General features: G+C 33.8%; 2 protein-coding genes across 2 annotated transcripts; one reads left to right on the plus strand and one right to left on the minus strand.

Annotated features, from left to right (window-relative positions):
* The first annotated feature begins 403 nt into the window (after positions 1-403).
* On the plus strand, positions 404-1,711 carry LOC139696254 (disks large-associated protein 5-like). The gene is made up of 5 exons (XM_071594935.1): positions 404-666; positions 741-874; positions 942-1,031; positions 1,111-1,297; positions 1,385-1,711. The coding sequence occupies exons 1-5, from the start codon at positions 531-533 to the stop codon at positions 1,510-1,512; spliced, it is 675 nt and encodes a 224-aa protein (XP_071451036.1). The 5' UTR covers positions 404-530; the 3' UTR covers positions 1,513-1,711.
* On the minus strand, positions 1,657-13,850 carry LOC139696253 (putative inositol monophosphatase 3). The gene is made up of 5 exons (XM_071594934.1): positions 13,312-13,850; positions 3,743-3,902; positions 3,502-3,647; positions 3,088-3,199; positions 1,657-1,968 (listed from the first exon to the last, which is right to left on the minus strand). Exons 1-5 carry the CDS (start codon positions 13,645-13,647, stop codon positions 1,718-1,720), a joined length of 1,005 nt encoding a protein of 334 aa, XP_071451035.1. The 5' UTR covers positions 13,648-13,850; the 3' UTR covers positions 1,657-1,717.
* Between the last annotated feature and the right edge of the window lie 465 nt (positions 13,851-14,315).

Below are 14,315 nucleotides of genomic sequence, written 5' to 3' on the forward strand. Positions count from 1 at the left end.
AGTATCATAACATTGAATAAAGTATATTTTTCATAGATATAGAAAACAATTCAATCAAAATTAAGGCTCAAATGGTTTAAAAATTTTCTATGTTATCGAAAAGATCTTTTTTTGCAACATTCAAACCTATTGTATACCAGTTTCACCTTTGTTCTCATCTAAAGAATTCCCCTTCTTCGCCATCGGGATTAGGTTTATTTGTATATATATATATATATATTTAAATTTATTATTCATATTTAGTTATGACTATTTAATTCAACAGTATTTGGGGAATGCGTTCCAAAAATGTATAAGGCTATCAGGATATAGATATTACATGAAAAAGTCAAATAAACTTTTAACAGTTGGTCATACCGCATTACCATCATCCATTGCGAAGACTGCGGGCTAACGTGTGGAATTAGCGGGAAAACACTTGTTGTGTGAAATGCTGTCACAGTTTGTCAAACGCCGTAGCGGTTATCTGTGTGTTCTTTGTGTTAGTGCATAATATCAGTAACTTAGTGGAATATTAATTCTATTTCACTATGTCAGAACTTAATCTGTTTAGAACGGTGCTCCATAGTGAAATTAATAAGTTAAGAGAAACGTGCGTTGTTTGGGAGAAAGAAGTGCAGAGTGACTTACCTGAACATGCCACTGGGTTGATCAGATCGGCAATAGGTGAACTTTTAAAATAATGCTTTATCAAATGGCGTAGCTAGCATGAAGTCATTGACAGTGATTTATATTTTCAGGGAAAGCTCAGCTGCTAATGAACGGAAAATTGAAACAGTTCAATCGGTTGATTGATGTTAGTACGAATGGCTCGGATGAAAATGTCGTCACGGTAACCGATCTTCAGGGATTTTGGGATCTCGTCTCACTTGAGGTAAAAACGGTTTTGTGGAATTTCAAAAATGTAAGTTTTCTTGGCCCTAACAAATTTCCAATTATAGATTTCAGACGTGGAAAGTACATTCTCAGCACTAACAAAATTGAAGGAGAATGATTGGGTGGAAGTAGTGGAACAGACTCAACAAGTTCAGGTAAATAGTTATGGAAATTCAAGCCTGATATTGTAATTGCTGGTTTATGTAATATCAGTTATTTATCAAATTATTTCAGCGAGCCCCCCTAAAATTGAAAAACACGAAGCCTCGCTTAGAGACCACCGATGAGCATAGAATTGCAGCAAAGAAAAGGTTAGAGGAAGTAAAGCGGAAAATGAAATCCAATTTAAATGAAAAGGACACAAAGGTATTCGAAGTTCCAGTTTTCTTCTCCGTCCGAAGTCCGCCCAGGGGAAAGAAAGGTAGGTTCTTCTATATTTATTTAACTCAGTTGCATAATTAGATGTTACTATTCACATGAATTTACTGTGCGTTGTATATATTTCCAGAAATGGCTCATTCGAAGATCAAGGATATCCCAGAAGCCGCCACCAAACCCATTACTATGAAAGACTTTACCCCATGCATGCGTGTTACAAGATCAATGAAAAAAACTTTACAACGTGACGACAATTAGTAGAGTATATGTTTTAAGATCGTGTTTTATATTTTATCCTTCAAGGTAAGAATCGGGTGGCAGATATTAAAGAAACATATCATACTTTAAAACAACCTCGTAAGTGTACAAGCTAGTGAAACGTACAAATAAAAGTTCGCAAATATTTCATTTTGTTTTGTATTAACGAGTGTTACATTAAAACTTAAATGTAATACAACATTTCTTATGTATTTGGATAATACTTCTGTAGCTGCTCCCTATACCAGTTATGTTTTTGGAGAGCAGCTACAATGCCATCACTATTCACTGCTGATGAGCTGGCACCATAATCAAGTTGTTCTCCTCCAATCGTGGTCATCTTGCCATCAAAACTTCTTAGGAGTGCATCACCTGCACAGACGTCCCATTTCTTAATAGCAGTGACATGGACATAAGCTGCAGCGTTTCCATTCAATACTTCCAACACTTTGTAACCTAAAAACAGGGTATACCACAATTCAACTCAAGTGAAAAATATTCCACCACAAGAGGGACCTTTGTGTCGAAAGCTACTAGAATTACACATTTAATCACAACATCATTTCTAAATATCTGTAATTTCTCTTTTGTTGCATCATATGCAGGGCTGCCAATTAATGTGATTTTGTTTACACACTTCTTACTGCTAATCTTAATGATTGTAATAAATTTAATGTGAATGCTATTTTAGCATAGCATAGTAATATACTCATTCTGATATTGTGAAATGTCACATACTAAAGCTTATTTTGTATTTCAAAAGATCTGCGAAGATGACTGATGTATTACTTCATCAATTAACTTAGTTAAGAATAGAAATTTTTTTGAGGTTAGAATTACTAATTCATGAACAGAAAATTTGGCGGTTGGCGGAATAGCTTCAACTTACCATCTTGTGTTGAAATTTGATCATTTTAACTTGATCTAGGACTTCAGTCCCATTCCTTTCAATGATGGTTTTAATTCCCCTTACTGGCATTTTTAACAAACATTTAAGCCTTCTTTGAGATTTACATCCAAGAACCTCACCAATTTCTCCGCTGAATCATTCATAATTGTAAATAGATTCTTTGAGAAGCCCCAATAAGAATTTCTCATCTCAAATACTTTTAAATGTGTTTAGTCAAGCTCTAACTCTTGGAGTTATTAAATAATATCCTGAAGCTGACTAGTTTGCTTGTACTAAAGGTATTGCAGGGAAAAACTAATTTACAAATAGAAGACTTTTTTTTTAAGTTTAATAGCATTAAACACTTGTAGTTAACAACTTTTATAACCAGTAGTTTACATTTTTTGCACTGTCTTCCAGTCAGCACTGCTATTATGAATTGGAAATTTGTGTTTTTGTGATAGATCAATTCTACCCCAACAGGCTTAATAACATACTTGTATTTCCTAGGTAGATGTTTTAATTATATCAAGAGCATACCTACAATATTTTTGATTGCCCTTGCTTAATTCATCAACTTCTTTATAAATTTTCAAACAAGTATACTTGCCTAAAGTTCATTTATGAACTTAAATGTTATTAGCTAAGAATGGTATAGAAGCACAAGTGAAGTGTAAAAATATTACCTGCTCCACCAGCTGGTACTACTGAAAAGTCACTTCCATAAGCTTGAAGTGTAATGTTTTTGACTTCCCCGGCATGTGATCTCGACACAATAATTTGCTTCTCTTGTATTTTCTGTAAAAAAAATCATTGGTGAATACAGATTTTGATATTTTTAAATGTTGGCTTGCATGACCCTCAGCAAAAGCTATGAGGAGGGTGTTTAAATGTTTAATACTGGATAAATCCGAAGGACAAATAACAATTCTGTTTGGCTAGTTGAAGCTGGAAGGGAATTTAATATTATATTGTGTAATTATTATTAGGCTATATATCAACCCTGAGTGAAATTGTTTGATGGCTAGATATTCTGAAAATGCTGAAATAGATTTTCTAGAAAAAGGCTTAAATCTAAAACTGCAATCAATTGCTCTTACCTGGTTATTTACAGAATTGGGCGAGGCTCCCTGACCAACCCAGCCCCATGTTGTTTGGTCAATAAATGGTTGGTGTATCACACCTATAACAGGAACTCCTTTGACTGCTACGCAAACCATTGTTGTAACATACTTGAAGAGGCTTTCTTTCATGCATTTAAAATAATAAATTAATCAAGTATTAACTATTGGAAACATTACAAAATATGACAGAAAAACAAAATTGTGATTCATGGTTTACCAGTAAACTCTTGTGTGGCATCCAGTGGATCAATCCAAACTGTGATATCCTCGGCATTTACATTTACATCTTTAAGCATAATATAATTTTCAATGGGAATACTTAAATCTTGTGATGGGAGCTGGTCACATTTTTTATTTGGCTTTTCTTCAGAAATTATCTGCAATGTGAAAATGATCTCTCTAGTTTGTTTCCTTAGCATTACATAATTCTCACAGATATGTGAAACTAGAGAATAATTATTTTTTTTCAAAGACTAGTACTCTTTAAAATATGCTAATTTCTTCTTTTTATGATTGCACTAAATATTTAATATAACTGTAAGATTGGCAATGTTTCCTTACATGTTTCAGTTTACAGCAGACAAATGCCCTGCTAGTTTCCTTCTTTTTGGTGTGGTGAGTTTAACTGTCAAAGCCTGGGCCCAATGCATCGCTTCCATATGTTTCAATTGATGTAAAATCTAGTTCTTTCTAGTCAGACCATGATTATGTACTTTTGCCTCGCTGAACAATTGCTTGTGCCATTGACAATCTATAGTGTTGTCAGTATTTTAAAACAAAAAGACCTCTGACTTGACTATTTTAGGGGATCAGCATGGCTTGACAGAAGGAATCTGAATTTAGTACCCTAAAATTTGGAGAGTATGATAACCAAAAACTTTTTTGCCAATTCATGGTGTATCTCAAATACCAAATGTTGACAGTAGATATAGCCTGTGTGGTAAACCATTAAGGCAGAATAAGCTTTATAGTGTCTGGTTTCACTTTGTGAAAGTTGTTCATATCCATAACTTAAGAGGTAGAGGGCAATGCAATTTTCCAGATAATTTTATTAGTTGATACAATGCATTACATTGTGATAGGCACTTGATGATGCTATAAAAGTCAAATGCCTTGTGCCAATAACACTGCGAAGGAAAATTGTCATTCCCTCCTATGCTGTAAATGAACGACGAGTGTTTTGTTTGCCAATTGAATCAAACGCAGGTAATGCTCCAGCATCTGCAAACGTATTCGAAAGCAGTAAACGACAGCAAAGTAATACTGATTGATGCAGGTTGAAAATTGAATGACATTAATTTCTTCACAATGCTAATCATCATGAAAATATTGTGTGGTTAAATGTCACCAGAAGCATGTACCAGGGAAGAATGGATAACCATCTGCATTTAAATAGTTTATAGTGGAGTCATTTGATTACCTACCTTGCAGGGGCAAATTGATTTTGTTAAATATTGTATTGTTTTCTCATAAGACTCAAGTTCATTAGCCAAAACTGATTTTCTTCTCCATTACTATTTGCTGAATTTATGATGCCTTGTTCAATATTCCCCTTCATATTCACAAAATGCCTTCAAATGATTTTTAACCGCAAAATAAAAATTCAGTCCTTCCACCAAAGGACTACACAGATGGGATACATCACAAAGTGTAAGGAAAAACTGCCATCTTTGATGATAATTTCATTTGGTCTGTTAAGGGTTCAGAGAAACCTCATAGCTACTTAATGAATAAAATGTTGACCTCATTAGCTATTGAACTGAAGTGCATGTGAAATAAATTATTGGAAAAATAAACCACCATGTAGGATTGAAGCTTTAATTTAAAATTATGTTATACGACCTATTTTATTATAAAATTTTGAGTTTCCTTGTTGACAATGTGCATGTATATGTATCAACATGCACTTTGTTCGACTGAATTTTCACTGCATTTAAGGGTATTCAAACTTCACTTTTGGCTGATGAATATGTGATAATTGTCAGAGTGAGAGATAATGAGTTAACTCCATCGCCTTCTCACATATCTAATAAATATGGCATAGAAATCTTACAATAAAGGGTACATATGGGTTTTTTTTACCATACATATTTGTGAGTGTTGTCCCCCCATTTTAAGGAAAAATGTCTATTATATGGATAATAATACCCTCTCTTCTTTTTCTACTGAAGTAGGCCAAAGAAGGAAGATTTAAATAAAGGCAAAAGGAGGGAAATATGGAAAAAAATAGTTATTGGAACTTGAAAGAAATCTATTCTCATCTCATGGCTACATCAACCATTTTATTCAGTAATGTGATCTCTGCCCTTCAGTATGAAATAGTCAAATCAAGTACAGAATACATTTTGACTCATTGAAAATGAAATAATATTTAATTAATCTTGGTAAGTTATATGAGAATTCTGAATGTATTGCTCATGTGTTTACTATACTATCCATAATTAAGCTATAAGTGCTTGATTTAAGGATTTCAAAACAAACACTGTTAAGGGGCTATCAATATTTCAGCCATGCCTCCTTACTAAATCAGAATTCAAAATGTATTACATATATTATTTACCATGGTTTCCCATAGCCAGTTGTCAATATGCTAGGTTTTCGACAATTTAATAAAGATATTTCGGTTTGAAAGCTGGCTTTAATCACACCACTTTTTTATTTAAACAAAATGGTCTGAGTTGTGCCCTAAAATTGATATTAATTAGATGTTGAGGCACAATATATCCTTCTTCAACATAGGTTATAGACAATTTAATGGGTATTAGAACTAACTTAACACACTGGTTATTGAGTTGCAGACAATATATCACAGTAGAGGGTATTGCTTTTCAGATAAATACCAATCCAATTTTAAAGATACCAAATTGTAATAATGTCATAAATAGGCATTTTAATAACAGTTTTAAAAAATTATATATATTTCAAATTGTACTACATATTTTAACGTTCACCAAAGCAGCAATGTTCACTACATTCACTATAACTCTTGCTTTAAACAGGCACTGAAAGCACATGCTTAACTTATAATATTGTAATTTATTGTAGAATAAGGCACTTAGAAAAAAAACAGGACATCAATAACCCTAAATTCACTCATTGCCCCTTTTACAGAATGCATTTCAAGTAAAGTATGCTAAAGTTGAGACTTCCCCATAACATTTGATAAAGGCAACATCTCTAAAATAATTATCTATTATTCTAAGTATTTATTAATCACACACATGGGAGTTCAGAATGATCCTAGAGAAGAGGAGTTTAATTTCCAAAATGCTATGAAAATTTGTCTATGCATTCAGAATTTTGTTAAATATAGTGAAATAAACTTCATAAAACTGCTAAAGTATGTAAAACACTTAAATGAAATGGGAAAATTATTTAATCTCTAACCATCTTCCATTTAGCCTGCACTCTCCTAGTGGATAATATATATGTTTCCTGGACCAAACAACATCCATGGGCTAATAACATGCCAGAATGAGGCACGGAGGAAAATCCCGGGTAACTTCTTCAATAATGTATGTATAATACAATAATGTAACCTAATGAACTACATTGACCTTGGATAGTCGGGAACAATCAGACAGGTTTATTTCCAAAAAGGTTAATTCTAGGAGCAACACTATGAGTGTTATTAATGCATTAAGAAAAGAGGCTTTGGCAAGTGTGCTCAGCCAACTAGTTTGAAACCAGCTTCAATTATTTTTAATCAAAATTCTATCATTTATTTGAATGTTTATCCAAATGTTAGAACAATATAAAATTATTTGAAGTATAGGAGGAAGCCTAGGCTGTCTGATGACATCATTGTACTCTTTAAGAAAAAAGCTAAATTTTGTAAATTATCAAATACCCCTGATGTGAGGTCGGATTATTTCAAAATGTAGGGAGAATATACCCTCCTTATCAGGAAGAAAAAAGAGATTGTACAATGACTCTAAGCTGCTCACAGGCCGTAGTAAAAATAAAAAAAGCATGGAATATAATAAACAAAGCAATTAATAAAAGGGTAGATAGCTCAATTCCTTAAGTATACGATAGCTCGGGTACTATTAGCACTGATACCAATCTGATTGCAAATAAAATGAATGAATCCTTTTTAAGTTTTACAGAAACCTACGGAAATTTTCCAAAACAGTCAACTGCTCACGAAAACAGCATCCCAGAAACATTGTATCTATATACCTGTGATCATTAAGGGGTCGTCCTGCCTTTATAAGATTTTGAAAAAAACATCTCCAGGGATGTTTAGATGCAACACCTGGAAAAGACTGTTGTTGGAATGCAAGGACTATATAATTTAACCCCTAACTTATTTAATGAATGAATCCTTGAAATGAGGAATATTTCCTTACCAATAAAAGTTATCAAATTTTTCCAGTATGCAAAAATAAAGGTGTTAAAATGGAAATGTATAACTATAGACCAATCTCTCTCTAATCTAGAGAGAGATTAACTAATAACTAGACAATATCTCTCTAATCTCAATATGCTCAAGTATTCGAGTTAATTTTTTAGAATAGTAATGTTTCTCGATAAATTCCAAGTTATCTCGGATTCGCAATGGGGGTTATCAAAAAGACAAATCTATGGAGTCATCACTCAAGAGTGCTTTCAATTCTACAACCAATTCCTTAGATAACCACAATTTAGTCCTTGCTTTGTTTCTGAATGCGTTTGATCTTGTTCGCCTTACCCTCCTTTTGGGTAAGGCTGAAAGAGTGGGTGTCGGCTGCTGACATTGCAATGGCTACAATCTCATTTATTTGAAAGATCACAAACAGTGAAAATAACATTAAAATCTGTAAAATATATGTCAAATTCCTATCCCAATAGCAATGGAGTGCCGCAGGGTTCAAACATTTGGACCTATCTTATTTTTGTTTTTTATTATTGACCTACCATTAATAAATAAAAACGATCAAAGCATTAATTCCATAATACTTCCTGGTGATTAAAACTATAAATTGTGACAAAAGTAGTCAAAGGCTCCTGATTAAAACACAAGGTCTTAGACAGTGTCTTGAACTGGTGTTGTGATAACAAACAAATTTTCAAGAGGTTATTAATTTAAATCTTGACTACGAAAGAATTTTTTTGCATTATTATATTCATAATTGGTGCTGCTTATAGGACACCATGTAGGCCCTTATAAAAAAAAATCAAATGTTCTTACCATTCCGTTCATGAATATATTTGCAATGTCTGTCATCATCAAAAATAATGTCCATCTCTTTCATGCAAATAGTGATATTCACTCTTATTCAACTAGAAATCATCACAACATCCACACAAGTCACCACAAATCAGCAATTTTATTCAAAAACCCAATGGCAATGGGTGTAAGAACTTATAACAAATTACCGCATTCATTGAAAATGAATGATAAATTATGCAATTCCAAATTGAAACTCGGGAAACTCCTACTCAAGTGCTATTATTCACGAAATGAATTTTTAAACGTCAATCATTTATAATGCATTGTTTTTATTAAATACTTAATGTATATACTCTTTTTTTAAGCATATTCAAAGTGTCAAAATGTGCCTGTATTTTGTCCCTCTCTTCGTCTTTGACAACTCCTATACCTACATGGTATGTATGGTTAGTGGGCAATACAATATTATTATTATTAACAGTCCATAATCTGATGGCATTACTGCAGACAGTACACTACTGCTGTATCACGATCAAAGGTACCAATTGCAGTATGCTATGACTTGCTATGCTATGCTGCTCTTACTCATTATCGGTATCAGCACTGAATTTTAATCCAGCATTTCATTGTCACAAATGATACTTCCAGCCCTTAATGTTTTTGAATGGTGGTCCATTTCTCAAATATAGAAATAATTATTCTTTGTTTACGGGCCTGGGGCTTGGGTCCCTTTTTGTAGTGAATAGTTAGGTGTCAAATGAAACATCAAAATATCATATCAATTTGAAATTCACAAAAAAAGGAAGATATCATCACACAATAATGAGATTGAAGTCAATTTACAAGTCCTCATAATTCACTTATAAATAGCCTTCTAATAATAATTTTACGAGTTAATGGTATCTGCAATCCTCAATGAACATTGTCCATTAGAAAAAATTAATCCTGTATGTAAATACAAGTAAATTTGAACAAATATTAAGTGGAAATTTCTTTCATGTCTACATAAAAAATCTTTTGTGGAATCAAATGCTTGAGTTAAAAAACATGTAGCGTGTAGATTAATATGCTCAAAATAATGCTCATGATCTTATTGGCAGAGTTGGAATATTCTCTTTTAAATAAATCAGCGCATGGAACATAAGTGTTGTCGCTCGATGGTCATAATACCACTTCTTACAATGAGTAGTTGTAGTAGTCACTAGGTACAGCACTGGTGACTAATGTCACTGGCTTATCTAGTTCCATGTTGAGAACACTTCCAAGTGGGGTACACTCCTCTGGATAGGACACTGAATTGTAGTACCCTTACTGTTCTCCTTTGAAGTTATACTGTAATGCTAATTCGGGGTTTCTTTCCTCATTTTCTGAAATCCTAACTCTACCAAATTTCTTTGTCTGTTCCAAATAGTACCAATGACCCCCTACTGTTGGTCACCTTACCTAATTACCACCAGTACAAAATAGTCAGTAAATATTTAAGATTTAGTGTTTTGCCTGTACATGACTGCAGTGAAGTCTTCGTGGGGTTTTCAAATGGGTGTGGGTGTCGGCTGCAGACATTTCAATGGCCAACTCTGATGCCAACCTCAAGGCATTGGTGGTAGTAAATGTGCTTCAAAGGATAGCTTACACAAATATTAGTGAGGTGACTTTTCCCAAAAAAGAGTCACAAAAAGTAAGAAATTAAACTAAATTAAAATTTAATAAACTAAATTAATAAACTAAATGAAAAAAAACCAAACTTTTCAGTCAATGGGATTATACTTAATTTGAAAATTCAAATGGAATAAAATCACTTCTAACGACTCTCTCCATTCACTTCCAACTGTATGCACACTCTCCAATAGTAGTTAATGAAAATTGATTACTATTACTAGATTGATTAATGTATTGCCAAAGAATTGCGTAAAAGTGTGTGCAAAGTCTATACTCCATCCAGCCAAAGTACTTCGGCTGAATGTATCAATTCCCAACATATCTTATCCTTAGCTGATTTTATTCTGAAATGTGAAGTTACCAACACTAATACTTGTATTTTAGGGTTTTCATAAGTGGCTATGAATAGCTCCAGAAATCATGCCTTTTTATTCATCCATGCCTACGTGCTCATCATCATATTTTCAGTCAAGCAAAATGGAAAGGGCGAACATTTTAGAAGTAGTCACTTCAGATGAAAAAAAGTACTATTTTGGGTACAGTAAGTGAAGGCTATTTCTTTCAGTAAAGACCCACAGTTGCGTATTTTTTTTATGACTTTCTTAAAAGGTGATCATGTTTGTGTGGGGGATCATTGTGCTGGCCTTGCACCCTGGAAGGATTTTTTTATAGGTATCCTGATCCTTCATCAGGGTGCTATGTGGAAAGCTCAGGGTATTGGACGGGATGTTAAACTGCGGACCCATTGTTGTCTTTCATTAAGAGTAAGGCTAATGATGATCCTGAGTTTCTCCTCACCCTACTTCTATTTCCTGAAAATACTACCCCTCTCCAATTGCCCACCCTTACCTAATCGTGTAAATGGCCCCAGCTATTGTTTGCCTCCTCTTATTACTACTACCACCGATTACTGAAAATAAATGAATTTTCGATTATGAACACACTTTTGTGTAAAAATAGATCGGCGTGTGTATTTAGTTAACAATATGAGTTTGCTTTTCAATCGTTTTGTGAACTGACATGATACATTTCTGCTTGGATTTCTGTCAGTACTCTTAAATGAATGAATATCGATAGAATTAAGCTACGTATTTAATCTATTATAAACCAATGAGTACCTCAGTTTATTAGGATCAAGTTTTTCCTTTTTATCTAAGGACCATGTAAGTATGCTTTTATTGTTGTTAGTATTCACCTACAGGCTTAGGGTAGGCTTTTGAAGGGCCTCAGCACTTCACAGTACTGCACTCCCAAGGCCAAGCATTGCGCTAAATATTCTTAAACCCAATAATTAGATTAATATAGTACCCAATTTAAGTCTACGTACATCTCTTGATTCTATCCATACCGATTCTATCTATATCATATATCCTATCTATACCTATTCTTTTCCTCCCTCTACATCACTGCCCAGCATTCTCCTCTCCAACACCATCTTTAGAATGCCATTGCCTCTCAGTATCTCCGTCGTCTGCTTGTCCAGCCTTAAAATATTCCTAACAGCCTTTTCTCTTCACCTAGCATGCCTAGAAATTCACCATTTATCCCCATTTCCATCCATTTTATTTTTTCCTTTATTTTCAAGCCCTCAATATATGCTTACCCTGTTGCCTCAATTACTTAAGTTCAGGACCATAAAAAACAATGCTCCATAAAGTAGTTTTCTTTAAATCTGTACTTCAGTTGTCTGTCATCAACTATCATTTCTAAGTAAATTCATTTTTACCCACCACAATTCTTCTCTCAATACCCTCACCCTCATCCAAAACACTAGCCAAATTAGTCAACTGTTTTCCCTGTCCTAGTTTATATCCCTTAATTTAATGTTTATCTCTTCTTCCTTCCTATTTATTGAGAATACCATTGCCTTAATTTTCTAATCCCATACCTATCACAGTGATTCTTCCTGCACTGTGTAACGATTGTAACCATTTGGGTGACTGGCTAAGCAACATTTGATCATTCACAATTCTAAATTATTAGAAGAGATCCCTGTCTACTCCACTCCAGCAATTGGTAGTAGTGTGATAAAGTCGTTGGTTTGATTTTCAGAGAGCTCTAATTATTTTTCATTAAAAATATATCTAAATTGAAGCCATGCTGTTACACAATTATAATTGCTGGATTCTGCATTAAACCATATTATCTAAATTCATTATTATGTGAACAATACAACATGCATAATATATTTAACATTATTTCCTTTGAACTTAAGTGGCATATATTGCATAAGACATGCAGTGAATCTTTATACAGGCCAGCAAATCAGTTTGGTGATTGGTCTATGGGTTGTGAAGTGAAAGTGTCATGCGATGACTTGAAATTGGGCGCACATTGGAAAAATTTCGATTGATGGGAAACATTTTCATTGAATTATAATCTGAAAGGAAGACATGAGTGTCGTAGAAGGGAAGGGAAAGAGATGATGACAGCTAATATTTATCAACACATAGGTAGACGATACCTTTAACTAGAAGACCAAATGCGTGATTTTTTGCTGCATAACTGAATAGAATAATGGGAAATACTAGGGATTTTAAAATGGGGAACTATACACTGGTACCCAGAAATAATGGTATAATTGTATGAAATGGTTAGTTTTTACCTAACACGCTATGGTTTCACAAAAAATGCTCTCCCTGGTTCTTTGTTACCACTGATTGTGACACTAACTGCTTCCATGATATTTTCTATAAGCAAAACCTCTGAATAGTGTTAGCCTACCTTAATTGTCAATTGTTGTGTGCTACACAATAGTGCCGAATCGAAATGAAACTAACGCTAATTAATAACTAATTTTGTCTTGTTATTTTGGGTAAATATATGGCCAAGTGCCATAAAACTTGCACATAGTGCTAGCAAAAGGAAGCTGAATTTACGTCGATAATATATATTTGAGTTGATATTTATAGTTTCCCGTTAGAAGTATGATGGGAATCTCAGAGTGATGGGTTTCTATGCGAGGGACTTACCTTTACGTTTGGATAGGACTCGATCAGCGCCTGATACATGGCACAATGAGACATGAAGTCTGCGTCTGTGACAGGATCATTCGCGCCCTCTTTAGTCTTCCCCTTGCTCATTTCGTGAAAATTATGATTTTTAAATTTGCTAACTTCTTTGCCTCCCTTAACCGAAGCATCTATAGCTTTTATTAACATTTTTTTCAAATTTACTGAAGTACCCGAGGACATTTCTTTTCGAATGTCATCAGGACCGTAATTCATGTACACAAAAAGTAAAATACATGCACCTAAAAGTATGCACACTCCTAGAGGATTTAGTCTTACTGTGCCGCCAAAATTCATTTTCTCCGAAACAAAATCGGCGAATAAAACAATACTGTGACTTAATACGAGTACAATAAAATTCACCAAATATGCAACGCAACCAATATTTTAATTTGAAATCACGTAACCATTTTGTTAACTAGTGCGGTAAGTACCTAAAAGAAATTGATAGATATATATCTACCAAAACCTACATATCACGAACGACTCATCACATACCCCATACGTAAACAGATAAAAACAAATCGAATTTCTCATAGTTTAGCACATCGGAAGAGGCGCTGATTGAAGGATATTCCCGGCGCTGTATTTGATTGTGAAGCGGCAGGGGTCAAGTGCACGAGATCGTGTATAAATTAGATTATGGTGGTATGGAAATGATTGATACTTAGTTTCACGTTAAAAATAAACCCATCTAGTTAATAAGTTATAAAAAATAGAAAACTAAGGAGAAAATGTGATGAGTTTTAAAATAAGTGAACAATGTATCGTAGTACCTAAAATCAGTGACATAACTTCATCAATGAAATGCGGCATATGGCCATCATAATACTATTCTTACTGACAAAATTTCAATTTAAATCTCCTAAAATATCTGTTGCTACTTTTCTGTACAGCTATGTTCTCGTTGAAATCGTAATTGGCTTCTCAATCAAAGTGAATATACTTAGCGAATAGAGAAATGG

The sequence above is a fragment of the Hetaerina americana genome, unplaced genomic scaffold (genome assembly GCF_022747635.1).
Source record: "Hetaerina americana unplaced genomic scaffold, ioHetAmer1.1.p SCAF_7, whole genome shotgun sequence".
NCBI lineage: Eukaryota > Metazoa > Arthropoda > Insecta > Odonata > Calopterygidae > Hetaerina > Hetaerina americana.